The sequence below is a fragment of the Mizuhopecten yessoensis genome, unplaced genomic scaffold, assembly GCF_002113885.1.
Source record: "Mizuhopecten yessoensis strain PY_sf001 unplaced genomic scaffold, ASM211388v2 scaffold2729, whole genome shotgun sequence".
Classification (NCBI taxonomy): Eukaryota; Metazoa; Mollusca; class Bivalvia; order Pectinida; family Pectinidae; genus Mizuhopecten; species Mizuhopecten yessoensis.
The window spans coordinates 15,387-32,982 of NW_018404690.1; the positions used below are offsets into that span (position 1 = coordinate 15,387).

The 17,596-nt window shown below is 34.2% G+C and overlaps 2 protein-coding genes across 2 annotated transcripts in view; both read right to left on the reverse strand.

Annotated features, from left to right (window-relative positions):
• Positions 1-1,316: 1,316 nt before the first annotated feature.
• Positions 1,317-2,640, reverse strand: LOC110446486 (O-acyltransferase like protein-like). Its single transcript, XM_021491656.1, has 3 exons — positions 2,559-2,640; positions 1,866-1,985; positions 1,317-1,485 (listed from the first exon to the last, which is right to left on the reverse strand). The coding sequence occupies exons 1-3, from the start codon at positions 2,603-2,605 to the stop codon at positions 1,317-1,319; spliced, it is 336 nt and encodes a 111-aa protein (XP_021347331.1). The 5' UTR covers positions 2,606-2,640.
• Positions 2,641-7,122: 4,482 nt separating this feature from the next.
• The window catches only part of LOC110446487 (sodium- and chloride-dependent glycine transporter 2-like), a 30,066-nt gene continuing 19,592 nt past the window's right edge, over positions 7,123-17,596 (reverse strand). Inside the window, exons 5-14 of the mRNA XM_021491657.1 lie at positions 16,998-17,130; positions 16,331-16,465; positions 15,808-15,911; positions 15,063-15,187; positions 13,522-13,634; positions 12,304-12,435; positions 11,409-11,508; positions 9,900-10,000; positions 9,367-9,534; positions 7,123-8,605 (exon numbers count right to left, since the gene is read on the reverse strand). Of these exons, the coding sequence (XP_021347332.1) occupies positions 8,489-8,605; positions 9,367-9,534; positions 9,900-10,000; positions 11,409-11,508; positions 12,304-12,435; positions 13,522-13,634; positions 15,063-15,187; positions 15,808-15,911; positions 16,331-16,465; positions 16,998-17,130 (1,228 nt within the window). The 3' untranslated portion in view covers positions 7,123-8,488. The remainder of the gene's footprint in view (positions 8,606-9,366; positions 9,535-9,899; positions 10,001-11,408; positions 11,509-12,303; positions 12,436-13,521; positions 13,635-15,062; positions 15,188-15,807; positions 15,912-16,330; positions 16,466-16,997; positions 17,131-17,596) is intronic.

The following is a 17,596-nucleotide window of genomic DNA, read 5'->3' on the forward strand; positions in this document are numbered from 1 at the left end:
TTCTCTAAAAAACACAGTTTTTGTGTCTAAAATGTTATCATCGAAAATGGCATTTTTGAGATTGTTTCTTCCATAAAACAGCCAAATGGCGCGATGGAAACATGATTTTTTGTCACAATCATGCCATGAATGTATTCTTTACGGTGACCATCATTTGATTAGATTTTCATTAATATTTTACATAACATGCACATTTTATCAACACTTAGACAGCTTCTGAAAGGTACAACTTTGAGGAGCCATAAAAAACAAACCAAGTGACCTAAATCTTTATACTTTATAGATTTGTGACCACAACGGCATGGGCAATGCACCACCAACAGGAAATTTGAATCAGAGAAGGGGCCGTGTTGGAAACCGGCCCTTTATAAATTTAGTAAGTTTAATTTATAAACTTTGCAATGTTTGAGAAGTAAAATTAATTACAAGTTAAATTATCTATTAAGTGTTTATATTATGAACCTTGTCAATACTCAAAAAGACTACGGTGGTCATCAAGGTTACAACACACCTCGGGGACTAAAAGATCCACCAGTAGTCTACCACATTGTATCGGTAATAGTCAATCAAACGTCGTAAATCACTATTACTTTAGCACTTATGTCCTTCATTTAAATAATGATTTTTTTTTCAATCATGCTTTTCACGTGGTATTCGTCCCTCCCAAATATAAATATTCAAAAGAAAAATTCGGGGAGAAAACTTTACCTCCGTTTCCAGTGACGCACGCGAACACGACCCAGCAGACACACACGCCCCAAAGAGTTTTGTGAACAGCGTTGTAAAGGGCCGCGATGCCAACACCCATGGCGTTACCATTAGTCTCCTCGTAGGTACCATACACCACTAAACAGCCCAGGGTGGTCATAAATGCCCAGATGAAAAGTTTCAATGGCTGGAATAGAAACAAATTATATGTTTCTGTGTCAATCCGGTTTGTTAGCGTATATTACAACATTTGTTATGACGCTTAGGAACAGATATTTATTCTTTTGTCCTTTATTACCACTGAGTTGTTCACTATGGACGGAATTACTACTGTATAGAATGAAATGCTCGTTGTGTATAAACATTCGTGGTTTTCGTGGTAACTATTGAACCACAAAAATAAATAAAACGAATTTGAATTAAATACGTGTCTACTGTTTGTTAATATAGAATATACACGAAAGTTTGTAACACGAAACGATCTAAATAATAGCTTCAAACCACGAAGGAAAGCAACCACGAACATTTCGTGTTATACAGTATAGGGGGCAGCAAAATCAACATGCTTTTTTAAAATTTAATTAGATTTCTTCTATTTCCAATAATTTCTATGTGAAGTTATTTAATAGTTTTACTCTAAGTGATCCACGTACCGTTTTGATTTTGTATTTGCCTCCAGTCCTGTACAGGATATAGCCCGCTATAATTCCAATGATGTAGGGACCCATGCGACAGTAGGGTTTGATGTAGTATTTAGGGAAGTAGTCGGCAGCGTGACTGAAATTAGAGAATATACTCATTTCTTTAGTAGAAAAATATGTGTTTTCTCACAAGGCTCCACGGACTATAAATCAGATTATTATAGATCTGTTTCTTTTCCTGTTTGATATATGTCAGGTAGGAATCGCCTACAGAAAACATGATCTTCCGGTTATTTTTAAGAAGGGGGAAAAAAATAATCTTTGCATTAAAACAAACCCAATGATATATGGAAAGATAATTCAAAGAAACAACAATGGAAAATTATATCGAAATATTAACAAAGAAAGTGTTACAAAAAACGTTTGAAAAATAAAAAAATAAAGTACAAGAATAAGATCACAGACAACACAAGATTAAACAAGCATCTTTCGAATATTCGCCTCAACAAAACTTACGGGCTGGGTTTTAAGGAGAGCTGCGACGATGAAAGTTCAAAATGGACAGAAATCACGGCGCTAACTATTGTTACTTCGAGCAAAAATAGCATACTGACGAATCCTCCGATCTTTTTCGAGCTGAAAAATTTAACAATGTTATACCCATTATAAGAAATCTATTATATCAAATGGTTGGGAGATAGCTATTTCTTAGGTCCCACGAAAAGATATCAAGAACATCTTACTTGATACCATTTATCTGATTAACCCGAAATGGTTTATTGACATTAAATTAATTACTAAACTCATAAACAAATGAATCGATACACATCTTTAATACATGTATGAACACTTGTACAGTTGTATAATGAGATTTAATGAATAATGTTTGGAATTTCCCCCTTCATATGCAATAGCTATATATGTATTGTATGATATGTACTTATATTTGCTCTCATGATAAAATCGCTCTATTGGGGAAATAAAGGCTCGGTATACAGTATATTAAGGGAAAGTGCTCGACTTTTACAGCATAAAGAAATTATCTACGATATAATATTATCAAAGAATAATTTTAAGAAAATGAAACTCTATAAAAACGCACAGTTATGTGATTCGTGAACAGTGCATGGCAATTTTTGATACATATTTCATTTATATAAAGAGACTTTGAAACACTGCGACTTTTTTTAATGTTTCATAAATACTCACAAGTAAAGTGGAACTAGAAGAAGAGGACTGATGACGTAAAACTGCATATCATTGGCCAGATACCAGGACCAGGCAAAACACTGTTGGTAATTAAGATAGTACAATTATTGGCGAAATACATTGACTAGGCAGGTACTGCAGTTATACTGTGATAAATACATTGACTAGTCAGGTACTGCAGTTATACTGTGATAAATACATTGACTAGGCAGGTACTGCAGTTATACTGTGATAAATACATTGACTAGGCAGGTACTGCAGTTATACTGTGATAAATACATTGACTAGGCAGGTACTCCAGTTATACTGTGATACATACATTGACCAGGCAAGTACTGCAGTTATACTGTGATAAATACATTACCTGTAACTGAGCCCATTATCTCAGTCGAGGGTCTAGATAACAAGATCTCGCTCAGTTGCAAATAACTGATTTTTCTCGAACCTTTTAATTCGATTATTTTGCTGTAGTCTATGAGTATACTATCCCGGGAAACAAATAGATATGGCCTCCTCACTGCTAAGGCCACATATACATACTTCCTCGTAAACAATGTAGTGTAGATAGTATTTCATCTACAACACTAGGAATCTAACAACATCAGAACAATATATATATAACGACAAAACATAGTGTTGATAACGCGGATTGTACCACTTAGGACCAAAATATAAGTGGTCCTTTACTATGGGGTCATACTAATCATTTAGACGGCTATAGCTAGTTAACATAATGTTTAATTGGTATTTAAGTTTATTATTTAAAATAGAATGGTCTCTAATATAGACAATACTTTCCCAATATTCATTATACAGGTTGACCAATGCTAAAAATGGCAGGTAGAAGTAATTGGCTCAATAAAGCTTATTTTGAGATATAAAGTTATTAAAAGTTGGGGAGCTTCTTTGAAACAACCATGGGACAATATTTCCTTATTATAAACATATGTAACACCCCAACTCATACCTGGTTCTCTTCTAAATCCTGGTATCAAAATGTTACACCCAGCATGGCTGCCATTTTCTTGCACACAGAGGTAGAAAGCATGCAGGTGAGTGATACAGTGAGGTGGCAGTCACATGACCAACAGGTACTTTACATAGGTCACAGGTCACAGGCCAGGTAAACATACACAGAAGCACATGGGACTGTTGACATCTGAACACATGGACAATGTTACATACATGACAGTACCATACAACACTATACCATACAACCTATGACATCATTACTTTAAACATTACTGTCACACTTGATATACTATACACATATTATGGACATTACCTAATGGTGGGAGTTATATATTTTGTATGTATTTCTGTAAAAACCATGTAGTTAAAACTGGGAAACACCAGACAGGCTGTCTCCGCCACATATACGTCATAGGCTCACGAAAATAATCTTATCATACCTTTATGTCTTACATACACAAGGGTTTCAGCGTATGAAAACGATAACAATACCGATTTATCAAATTCAGCAACAAATAAAGAAAGAGTCCACGACAATGGTTTAGTATGCGATTTCTCTCTACACCACTACATGCGGTGTGTGGTGGGACTGCCTGTTTATTGGGTAGTGTTGTACATACATGTATATACGCATTGTAATGATGAACCGAAAGTTCAAAGTAATAAAGAACCAAATTAAACAGACGGATTGACGATCTGTCATGTTATCTGCTGCTCCTTTTTTTTTATTCTGAAACGCCACTTTATCGATCGATAGAAGAAAGATAATTAGTTACCTCAGGACATGGCTATTATGAAATTCTGACATTTCATAAACCAACATCAAAAATCACATATGAGCCCTGAATCCCAGCCAAGGACCAGCGTGGCTTGAAGATATAGCTCTAACTCCTAATAACCGAACTTATTACATGTAGGAGCTTTAATGTATTAATGCTAATGCCTTAGGAATCATGCTTCATTTTTCAAACAAATGTTAAATAAGGGTAATAAAATTCACGCTTCTTTTTTCAAATCCCTAAGCGGCACAGAGCGCCGCATGGGTTTGATATGTAAACACATTGTCCACTTTCGGTACCTCCCCATGTTTAAAAACCTTCTGGGAAATTTAGGCTGCATACTACAAAAATATGATAGTAAACCCCTGCGATATCCGTGTTTATTACATTATGCAAGTGAAATATCATTTATTCTCTATTTGATAAAAGATATCTTCAATGCAGTGACGATATACAAGATATTCTATCTTCACATGTGAAGATATCGTTCTCAAGAATGTCCAATCAAAACGGTACATTCTAGTCAACGCGTAGATTCTCAGTTTCAAGTTTAGATGAAGCGACGGCAGAATAAGTGGTTTTATGGTTCCGCCTTTGCAAGATACATTATTGTATTGATATAAATGCATATTTCATATAATTTCTGTTTGGGAATCTAACCAGCAAACGCCAGAATTACAGTGAGAAACCCATTTAAAATAGTGCTCTGTTTTGTTGTTAAGCGTGACGTCATTATAACCTGGCTACGAAAATTACGCTATAAATTCCTGCGCTTTTCTGATGTAGGCATATTTGCGTTGCGGGACGTGAAAAAATGTAATAAATAGAAAAAAAAGTACATATTGTAAAGTTCCACTTTTGAAAAGAGACGGGATTCCAGCTAGTTTAGTCTCCGCAATAAACATCTGAGACACATACATTTGATATTTCTCTCCTCTTGACAGTCTGGCATACGGGACATGCTACAAATGATCCAACTTAAGTTCATGTATATCATGTAAAACAGGTTTCGTCAATTAGAATAAATGCAAAATGAATAGGTGAGAATATATAGAATAAAACAAGACCAAATATGTCGTTAATTAAAAACCAACCGTACAGTTGATCATTGATACACATTACCCCTTAGGGTGCCCCTTGAACCTTTTCAATTTTCTGATTTTAAAACACAAATTTCTCGTAAACCACTCGGATTTTGTAGGTTATTGTTTTACAACCAACACCTTAAATGTCTTCTTACATATAAATGAAATAAGATTTGTACATAGTGTAGACATTAAAAAATACAAAATGCACATTCTTTATGTTCCTTTATCGACAGTATAGAATATCCGAGAATGACAGCTGTCTGGCTATATAATCAATATGCTGTCTTATATATAGAAGTTAATGAATCCCGTTCTCATTAGCTTTGATAAAGCGCATTCAATTTTATCAGTTGGTTAGTTTTATTCTTCAGAGTTGTCTTAAAATACGCGAAAATCAAAACTGAAATGAGCCTGGAAATCGATGATATTTCTTCTGGTTGTCATGGTGTGGTGGACAAACTTGATGATTACGTGATCCAACATGCTCCGCCCCTCATTAATATTCATGAATCAAAATGCCGAGGGCACTCATGATCAGGGATGCTGTGAATGAATGAATCAAATAATAGGATAAAGGAGGTGGTATATCAGTACAGAATGGCAGTAAATAACAAAGAAAATGTTGCTGAGTAAGGGTCATAATAGCCCATCCTTTAATCATAATTTTCAATAAAAACATATATAATAAGAGTATTGCTAAAACAATTGAAAATTGTCTAATATTATGGTCCTTAATTAGTGTTTCAAATCGATTGAAATCCTTCAAGGAATGAAGCTGCTACAGCGCAGACAATGATCTTTATAAAAATAGTAACAGTGACATTGACCAGACAGACAACCCTGCAAACCAAAACTTAGGGGAAAGTTAAAATTTACGATTAATTTTTTTTTTTTTTAAAAACCCCATGTCATATAGATAATATAGATAAATATTTATGATATTATTATTACACTGTACAATTTATTATTATCATGATTAATTATACAAAAATTAAAACGAGATTGTATTATTTCCAGTGCGTGTAATCTCTCGATATTGTAACGAAGGTTAAAGACCTATATACTTATTCAGTTTCTGGTTAATGTGAATAATATGTATAAACGGTTTAAATTTTTTATATTCAATATGCTATATTCACGAAGCACTTGTATTATACTAATCGGGCCATTATCTAGAGACTGTATTTGGAAGCTATCTACAAACTCGTTAGGCACAGCTGCTGTCGCATTGGGAAGCTTTCTATAAACTCGATAGGCAGAGCTGCTGACGGCTGCTTTAGTATAAGTCAGCATTCTCTTTCTCTTGGAGACTTTTCATTGAGACAAAGAAAACACGAAGCCTACTTTATCAAGGACAGTTATCAAACAGTCGTTCAACAAATCGCGAGCATGAAACTACGCAATGATGGACAGGGGGAGAAAACTCTTATACACACACTTAAGAGTATTGGAATACGAGGCGTATTAACTTGAACCAAATATAGTTCGGAACTTTCACTGATTTAAAACGCTACTGTTAAAGATCTTTATATATTTTCTTTGATTTTGTTTGGTCTTATACAGATATATTGTACCATATTAAAGAATTGAACATATCATGAAATAATGAACACATTATCTACAGATCTTTCGCGGAAGGAGATAAAGTGTTGTAATTTTTTTTTTTTTTTTTTTTTTTTTTTTTTTTTTGGGCAAAAAAAGNTGAGATTGATATAGTTCATGATACTTACTGAAAAAACTCTCCTTTTCGTAAAACTGTAACATTTTTTCTTTGATTTATTGATCGTTTTCATATGTATTTCATTATTTTATAGCATTAATCATACTATGAAATAATCAACACAGCATTTAAATATGTTCCACGGAAGAAGAAAGTCTGTTGTTTGGTTCTGATTTGCATAGGCTTGTCGAGGACCGCTATGAATGCTGTACACAGCATCCAAAAAATGTCTCTCATTTCTCCATATGAAGCAATTTAAAAGATACAGTTTCTTGCCTTTAGACAATTACTGAGTAACAATATTGCAACATGTGAGGTTATTGAGCGTGACAGAATATTCTAAATCTTAAAATTAATGCCAGTAATACCCAAAGAATATATTCAAGGTTGCAGAATCTGTTCCGCGTGGGTGTTGGACTGTCAGTAAGTGATTTTCATCAAAAGATCTGGTGTCCAGCAGCTTTCCTGCATTTTCTTGTTTAATTCAAGTTTTAAACTTTTACTCTGCACGTCGCTTCAATAATCACAGCTGTGATCGACGGTCCCGGTAATGGTAACGAGGACGGTATGTTTCCAAAGTAACAAAAAATCAAGCAACTTTCCAGAATATAAAGATATTATAGTACTATACTAGTACTCGGGAAGAACTACTTCTTAGAATATAGAAGACTTACGGCCAACTAGATATTTTTTTCAATAATTGTATTACATTCTATGACGCTTTCAATACATTAAAGAACGCAAATATTGTCAGATGATCTTTAACACTTGGTCTGTAAATCGTCGAAGCCAGTCCCATTATCCAAAATCAACACATATTACACGCATGTGGATGTGACGGTATTAAAGGGATACTTTAGTGTCATGTCACTGTTGTTAGTCTATTGTCAAGTATAAGAGTGAGATGTTATGTAATTATGTAGTTCAACTGACGAGGCTGTGGTAGATTAAGTATGTGCTATAACATATATACATCGTGATTACTTCATAACTAATACAAACAAACGACAGTTTCAAGTACCATGATATGATAAGTAACATGTTAAATGTTGTGGAAGACGGAAATTACGATAACGTTCTTTTGGTATGTAAAACTACTGTGTAATTTAAGACATCTTCAGATCAGTAAGTCCATTTTAGCAGTACTCATGGTTATGTTGTATATCAGTAATACATTAAAGTCTGCCAATACTATACATATTCCCTGTTAGTGTAACAGTCATCTTGCTGATTTGGCGCATCATTAATGCTTATTCGATTCAGCAAGTCTTGTTTTCGCAGTATAAGATACATATGGTAAATTTGATTCAGTCAGCTCATCATTAGTCGCCCTCCTGCTAATGTTGTCGTACAACTAAAGGTTAATCCTCTCTAGCACAGTTCTTGCTGGTGTGGTACAGTTAGATACTCCAGCGCTTCTTTGTTACCGTTTACTTGGCAGACGGCAGGTTTCCACTCCGGAGTTGGTACTATACTAGCTCGAATGCGCTGAAATAGAGGTTGTGTATCATGTACTTATATTGTATGCATACATAAAGGCTCCTAATTTATTTTAACATCCACTAAGTTCATTAGTGACAGTTGTGCAATCAGTTTTTCAACTTTTTGTTTGTATGATGAGGTAGAGATTTCAGCTGATAACATCCTAAACTATCTGTGTACGACGTCACCAACGATTAGATGAAATGGTGTTTTCCCTTCACAACATGTCAACATAGTCAGTTAATGACCATGAACGCACTTTTAACAGGAGGTCATTAGCTAAGTAACAATTTCATTCAATAAGTGACCTTGTTCGTGATAAATATAGTTAAGAGCTGTTACGTGTGATTCCGCGTCGAATCCTCGTGCTCTATGCTTATAAAGTAGATATTGTTTTTGTGAAGGCCATGCTATCGAAAGGTTTAGACGCGGTATGAATTATTCACTATTTTTAAACTTGCGCAGGGGAGGCAAGATAAATGGGTTGGCAACACTTAACCAATCATTTTGTTATCAGTGAAGTACATTTTAAGTCACGATTTGTTATTTTACGAAGTTGGTTAATAAATCATATGAAAATATAGATAGATATGACAACCGTTCCTTCTCAGTTCATGTAACTCGATAAATATCGGTTTATGAAACGATCGAATGAACCGGAAGCTTTTAATTTTCGCTCCTAAATATATGTACATATTTTTCTGAATATACGGCTTTGTCATCAAAATGATTGCCAGGTAAGGTATTTATATAAATTCTGTATAAACCTGTAATAGCCCTCCTTTTCTTGTGTACAATTCTCGAGCTATGCCAACCGGTATCGGGACAAGAGAGGCAATCGCTATCACCCAGCCAACACCAATGGACCAGTCAGGATAGCTTTGCTTGTCGTATTTCACATGTCCGAGTTTCACAACACTGAAGAGCCAAATCAACTGAAACATTTTGTGAATATTAAATTACTTAAAACTATATATACTGTAGCATTGTAAGCATATGTTATTACTTGATAACAAGAAACAAAGCAGAAGACTGAACATGTAATAACAATAACAATTCGAGGTTCTTATATACCGCTTTATCACAACTTAGTTAAAAGAGTATATACTTTTTAATAAATACATGAATTTTCAAATATATACATGTAACCATAATTTTAAAGATGTACACAAAATCAATAAAAAAAACCTCTAGCTTTTGAAGAAAATATACACTACAAAGAAAATAAATTCAACACATTAGTATCTTGTAATTTAATACATTTTGAACGCAAAATGTACTTTCTGAAAAGTCGACTTACGAAGAGCATAATTGGTGCTACAAATCTCCACATAATCTTCCATATAGCAGATGGTCTGTATCCGATCATCATCTCAATATCCCTCAACAAACGATCTGATCCTGTACAGAAAAACCCCCATTAAATTCATTAAAAGCCTGCGCTTTATTTTTGTAAATTTAGTATAATAAAGGCGCATTTGAATTATTTTTTATTTCTCACATAAAAAATCTATAAACTGTAATTGAAATTTCTCAAAATCATCATCCAATATGTCTTAAAATCAAAATAAAATGTATTTTTTTTATCTTATGAAAATATCTTTTCCATCGAGTTTTCATCATTTTACACTGAATAACGTACATCAAACAAAATAGTATGGTAAATATAATAGACATGATACTTTGTTTAGTTTGCTTTTTTGTTTGGGGTTAAACGCCATCGCCAGGGTCATACAAGGAGGGTAGGGTGCACAGGGAAACACAACGGATAAAGAAGGTAGATAGGAACGGAAGAAAGAAAGAAATAGACACGATGGAAAGGAAAGGAAATATCCAAACTGTTACAATATTGGCAAAATATTATGGTCTTTTCTGGTCAGGAACCCTCAGTAGTCGCCTTTTACGATCATGCAGTTCGATGCATTACGCCTGTTCTTTTCCTGAATTAGCATGGGTTTTTAGATATGATGACATCATAAGCCCAAATGTTAAAGTTTTTCACTGAACACATGCAGGTTAATTTTGCAAAAGTCTGAGTTATGCCATTCGCACTGTTAAGAGAGTCGATGTATAAGCAAGGTTTACGAACATGATAAGTCATGTGATATTCCATTAAAAACAATCTCCAGGCCGGCATTTACACCTACCACTTAAAATCGAAAATATAAGAGTAAACGTGAAAGCTGTGTGAAATCAAAGCTTCCTACAGTATAATGCTTATTTTTGAATCCGATAGTTCAGACATTAAAATTGATATCCTAAACTGAATTATTAATACTACAAAAAATCACCAGAAGATCTAAACAAACACTAAGTAATTGTAATTGTAAGACAAGTCCCAACTATATCTGTAAGCAACTGACTTGATAAATACTTCTTAATTCTAACCATAAATTCACTAAGAAACGATATAATTCTAAGCATTGAACATCCACTTTACTTACTTAAATGATCCAAATAAGTATTAATTCTAGCCATTTATCGCCTATACATATATGTACATACCTTACCCAATGAAACAATTGATTTTCCTATATAGGATATCCAAAATTCCAACAGTAAACAATGAAATATTGGTTAATGTCTGACCTTTGACACCCAAACATGGACTACAGGTAACCCATGAAATAATGATAAGCTCCATACACTCAACAACCGAACCACCCACCGTTATCCAATGCAACATTTGTTATAGATTCTAGACATTGAACATCTATAATATCTACTCAGTAAATATGCATATGCGATTGCTTCCGTAAACCGATGAAATAACTATTAATTCCAGATGGTCCACATATGTACTACTTACCGTAAATCCATGCAATAACGATCAGTTCGAGAAGGGACAGGAGCATAACAGAGATACTAGCACAGTACCAGTCTATCAAAGTCAGAACGTATATTCCGCCCTGCAATATTCAACAAAACTAATACAAGATGTATGAAAAATGAAACGAAATCATACGCTATTTATTAGATAAATCTGCAAACGTATTAAAAGGATAGAATTATAAGTCTTACAAAATGGAATATTTACATTCATATTTTTGTCATGATATCGAATTTAAATTGCGCGTTTGCCCTTCGAATTTCGAGGATTTTCAAGAAGTAATACAGCAACCAGTCAGTATCGGCTAGGTATCTCAAAGGTTATGATTATGAAGACACACAAGAAGTCATGTTCAGCATGACAGCATGATGGTTTGGTAATAACTATACAGCTGTATTACGCTGATGCTCTTATGGCATGAATTTTGTTTTCATGTTTAATGGCTAAAATTTACTTTAATGTATTAAATATCGGTAGTTATTGAAGCTAGATTCAACCTGGTCGAATTCAGATCAAATAATACTTGAGAAGTTTATTGTACTTATTCAAGTAATATTTGTGTAACTTATTTGCTGTGACCAAACAAATCAACTGATACTTGGCAAACCTAGTTTTCAGAGAAATTAGCGTTACCCTGTTTAATGTTACATTTGAAATTAAACTTAAATAGTAAATAACCTGAGTATACACAACCAAACCGAATTAAATGTTACGACATCACAGAATTAAAATATCATTTTAAATCAGAAATTTAGATCAGTGACTGTAGACTAAACATCTTCACAGTTTTTGCTTACATCAGTTGAAAATAGAAATAACCCATTATATTTATGCAACGCGATCCATTAATCGGTAGCAATTATTGTCACTGTACCTGCATAACACACGGCATTCCTAGGAAAAAGCCAATCATACACACACATGCCGTCAGTAAGGGTTTTCTGCTCTGAAATACCTTCGGGAAGTTGTCTGTCAAAGCTCCCGTAATGGTCTGAACATGAACCATCTACAAAAATTGATTTTCTGCAAAGTTTAAAAATCAAGATAATCTTTATAGAACATGTTCATACATACAGTCGAACCTCGTTATCTCGAAATCTTTTAACTCGAAGACCCCGTTTATTTCGAAGTATTGCTCTGGTTCCGGCTAAGTCTCTTCTTTATCTTAGTAAATAAAACTCTGATGATTCGAGCCCTGAAAAGTCGAAAATCTCGGATACATCGAAGGAAGATATTGGTTTCAAACATCCGTCTACTTCATAATGTTCGAATTTCATTTTGTCAATTATTAATTCCTCATACAAATAAAACGCAACAGTACGACATCTCGCCATTCCGTGTCTGTGAACATCTTTCGCGAATAGACTTAATCGGTAAACAGAATTTTCGATAAAACTTCAGACTGTAAAATGTGGGGACTGTCAAAACCATGTTGTTTATAATAAAAACAAAAACTTCATCAATGTTGATCAACAGTATTCTGTACTTACTGCGAGTCCGTTTAATGATTTATACACCCAAACAGACGACAGTGCAAACCGGAAAATAGGTCACAAAGCGTGGTCATGCATAAAAGAGGTCAACAGTTAAAATTACAAAGACAGCTTCACGGGTTCATGTTTTTACAGGAGCCAGCATGGCTTTGATATTCGATCGGGAGATTTAAGAACAATACGATAATTGCTGTTGATTACGTCGAGTTGAGGAGGTGTCAGGAGTCACATTTAGCTTAATGAATTAATGTGTTACATGCATAATATAATATGTTTGGATGTGTTTTCATTTACAGAACCAACTATGCGTACGCTCCATTACAGTGATTTGTTTTAGATTTGCGCACTTTCATTTCCGTATTGTATAGTAAGAGGACGAAGTCAGCGGGATAGTAACCATGAATCGAAATTAAATTCCTTTATTATTACACTAAAAATGCTTTTAACCAATTGATGCAAGTACGAATATAAGGAAAATGTGGTTTGCTATTGCACTGCTACCCAATGTGACGAGGTAATCTTTGTTATGTAAAGATGAATGTATTGTCCATGGATCCAGGTATACACAATGTTAATGTTACAGGTGTCATAAACATCACCTGACTGTCCAACCCGACGGTAAACAGCATCAAGAAAAACAGGACAGACCAGAGTTGTGGGAGAGGAAGCGTCGCTAGAGCTTCGGGGTAAACCATGAACGCTATACCAGGACCTGTAAAACGGGAATGGTATAGTTAATATGTCCGCCAGTCATTTATAACTTTCCACGCTTTATTGGATGGCTTTTCGTTGACATTGGCCGTTGACATTGGCCATCTTACTATCATAATCTAAAAGAAACTTGATATTTGCAAGTACATATTTAGTAAGTGTCTTCAAATGATTTTAACAACGATTTCAGATGAAATCATCAGGATCTGAGTTCACGATTGACACATCGACATAAGGAAGGAGCAACATTTTACGGTATTGAAACATAAACATGTATATACTAAACCGATATGGTAGTAAATTACCACGTACTTAATAGGGTGATATGTAAGATAAATCATCTTATCGACATTGGAGATTGCTTTCTCAATGTTAGGATAACGATAATACTTTAATTAAATCATGTTAGTTAAAAAATATTTTTTGATACATGTGTGGAGGATTACTTTTTTTAAATGATAGTGTACTTGGTGTAAGCTGATTGCTTTTTTAATCCCGCTTTTCCAAACTTTAAACTTGAAACATGCAAATTCGAAAAACCAGTATGATGCAATGAAATAAAGAAAAAAATGTATCAAAATAAATAGAATAAGGCCTTTTATTAGTTGCTTAAATGAACGAACCGCGAAATAAAATATGAACATCGTGCCACATTTGGTTTTTAACTTACAACGTAAAAGTTCAATTTAAAAGTATGATACAGAGTAATGAAGTAGAGAGGCCATTAACGAAATATACACATACTGCAAGCGTACTCATTTTAGCGAACTCAAATTGTGGTGCGTGTCGAATTTAAACAGATTAGGGCATTGCTGAATTGGCTCGCCCACAAAATATGCAACACAAAACAATATACTGGAACTCCAATTAGAGCAGTCATAACTAAACAATAAGTGTAAGCAGTGGTAGAATAGGACTACCGTTAACATAGGTACGTTACCTATTACTTAGAACAGGCAGCACCTTGCTAACGTAGCTTAGATGCCCGTAAAGTACTAAGAGATACAATTTGACACCTTACAACATGATATTAAAACTTATAAGTATGATATCGAAAAATACAATACACAAGGAATGGAAATGTATGTTAGCTTATAACTTAGCACAGGTATCAGTCATAACAATGTTGCTTAGATGAACGTAACAGAGGCATAATTTTACCACTGTTTCAATAACTGTTCCATTATTTTAACATACAGACAGAAAGTTAAATCTATAGGTGCAATATGGACACATATACAAGCGATTGAAGATGTTTGTTAGCCCAGTCAGTATTAAAATAGGTACCACGAAGTATATTTGACCACTAAAACAACTATTCCGATATGTAATATTACAATCGGTGATTCAAACTTAAAAGTATGATACCGATATATATGTAGGCCTTTGACTAGGATAAAGATGTAAACTTGTCAATAAACATACTTACCACTGGCCACTACTTCCCCAATGTGTACTCCGGCTTCGTTTGCCATGTACCCGAGAGTAGCAAATATGACCATTCCAGAAAACCAGCTTGTAAATGCATCCAACAAGGGGAGCAGTATGGCATCCCTGAATGAAAATAATGTAAACAACCCCTAGTGTTAGAGTTCTGTGATAAACTTTCAGGTTTCATCGAAGATGAATTTAAACATGAAAGTAACATATTACTGAATAATTGATAGTTTGGCACTGATTTAGTCAAAGTGAAGCTAAAGCTGTTCTGAGGGTAGAAGAAATCATTTTATGGGTAAGAGTTCATTTAAAGGCACGATACATTAACATTACGCTGTGGTTTCGCCTTCAAGCTGGAACAACACAACAGCATCTTAAGCAAAGTAATTAGTAGAACAATACTGAATACCATCGATGCTTTCACTGGAATGTTCGCTTGAATTTGTCAGGTGTGTTGATGGTGGTGTCAAATTTCCTTTATTTATTGATTAATTTATTGATTTTATCTTATTTACAATGTATATAAACAAGATACACATTTATTATGTTCTCAGAGCGTTTCTCCGTTCAAAATTTTGTTTTTCGTTTGAGATTTTCTAGATTGTGTGTCTGTTATCATTTCTCTTGCAAATTGAAATCCCAGCAAATACTCCATTATCTTTTTTATTTACAATAACCAAAAAAAGACCGAGACAATACATTTCATTGAGAAAATTCTTCGCCATAGTTGAAATTACCTATAACAGTTGTTGTTGAAGTTGTTGTAGCTAGCTAGCGTGGCCATGCCGCCCCATCCTAGGCCTGCTGAGTAGAACATCTGAACAGCCGCATCACCCCATACCTTCAAATACAAACATTACGTAGTAACTGGTTCACGTCTTAAGGATGTGTCATCATACTAAAATATTTATCAGTTTCATAAAAGAGTCCATTTACAAACAAAATATGTTTATATCGTTTAAGAATGGTTTATTCCATCCCAATTAAAAAAAATATGTAGCAATATATTTGAAATGTATTTTCAGTGACCATTCAGTTCAACACGAATATAGGCTTGAAACCGAGAAACAATCCAGGCAATCCACCAAGGATCAAATTTCAGGCAGTCTATAACTTATCGCGAATTCTGATAGATCTGACCTCCTGTGGATATGAAAGACAATAACCACTGGTGTGATAATCTAGCAGTCCATTTGAGTTTATCCTACCGACAGTTTACTGAGGCCTGACCAACACGAAATCCGATAAAGTATATCTTACCGACAGTTTACCGAGGTCTGACCACCTAGGAATGAGGAAGAACAGAATACCATCTTTAGATCCTGGCAATGTCATTCCGCGAATAAACAATATCAGAAGAAACAGATAAGGAATCGTAGCTGCTACGTAGACTACCTGTAAAACATGGATACCTGTAAAACATGGATAGATCTCTGCGCAATTTTTTTATTGAAAATGTGGTAGTGATACATTATGTTGCATGACAAGAAGCATACAATATACTTTCATTGGGTTTCCAACAGCATTAAGGAAGAGTTTAATTTTGGATCCCAAATCCAGTATCATGTATATCATTTCGTTAATGAACGTTTGACACGCTTACAGATGTACCGTACCGTTTACTTCGTTTGTTTTAGAGATAATGCTCCCTTTGTCATTTCTAAACAAATGTTGGACTTTGGAGAATACATGATAATTTATACGCGTGTAACTTATTTTTATTTTTTTATTTTTAACTTAGATAAAAAAAAAAAAATGTTTAATTTAATTTATATTTAATTAATAAGAAAACATTTTTGTAAAATCCATTGTCATTTACATACTACTATATGTAGTTATGCTGCCGGATTGTTTTCACATATTACTGTACCACGTGTGATTTTCGTCATTTATTATGACATGCAAGTATACTTGTAGAGGTATCTACCTTGCCGGAAGTTTTTATTCCTTTGATAAGACAAAGGAACACAGCGAGCCAGGCGGCAAACAATCCAAGGGCAAGCTGCCAACGAATACCGCCCATCGTGTCTATGTTTTCAGATATATCAAGGACGTTTCGTCTAGATAAAGATATGCAATTCAATTATCTTTCTATTGATCAAGAACAAAAAATTCCAGTAGTTATTTGTTAAACTTCTTATAAACAGTTATAAACTTATAAACTTCTTATAACTTATCTAAAATAATTTTCAAACCTTTGATTAAAAACAAACAAATTTGATTCTCCGACGGCAATTCATTAAATTCTGTCACAAGTGTCAGAAATCACATGAAAGTTATATATGATTTGATATTTATATTACAAACTATCCATGACGTGAACGCCTCGTGGTAGTCTCCAGTTGGTATACTGGCAAGACATTGGAACATTACACTACCAAGAGCACAAATACTGTCAAAACGTTCCTGTGACCTATTCCCGTTTCCTTTACTAAAGAAAATGCTGTCTGGAAAATGTAGGCATAAATACCGTTTTCCAGACAGCATTTTATTTAGTAAAGGAAACAGGAATAGGTCACAGGGACA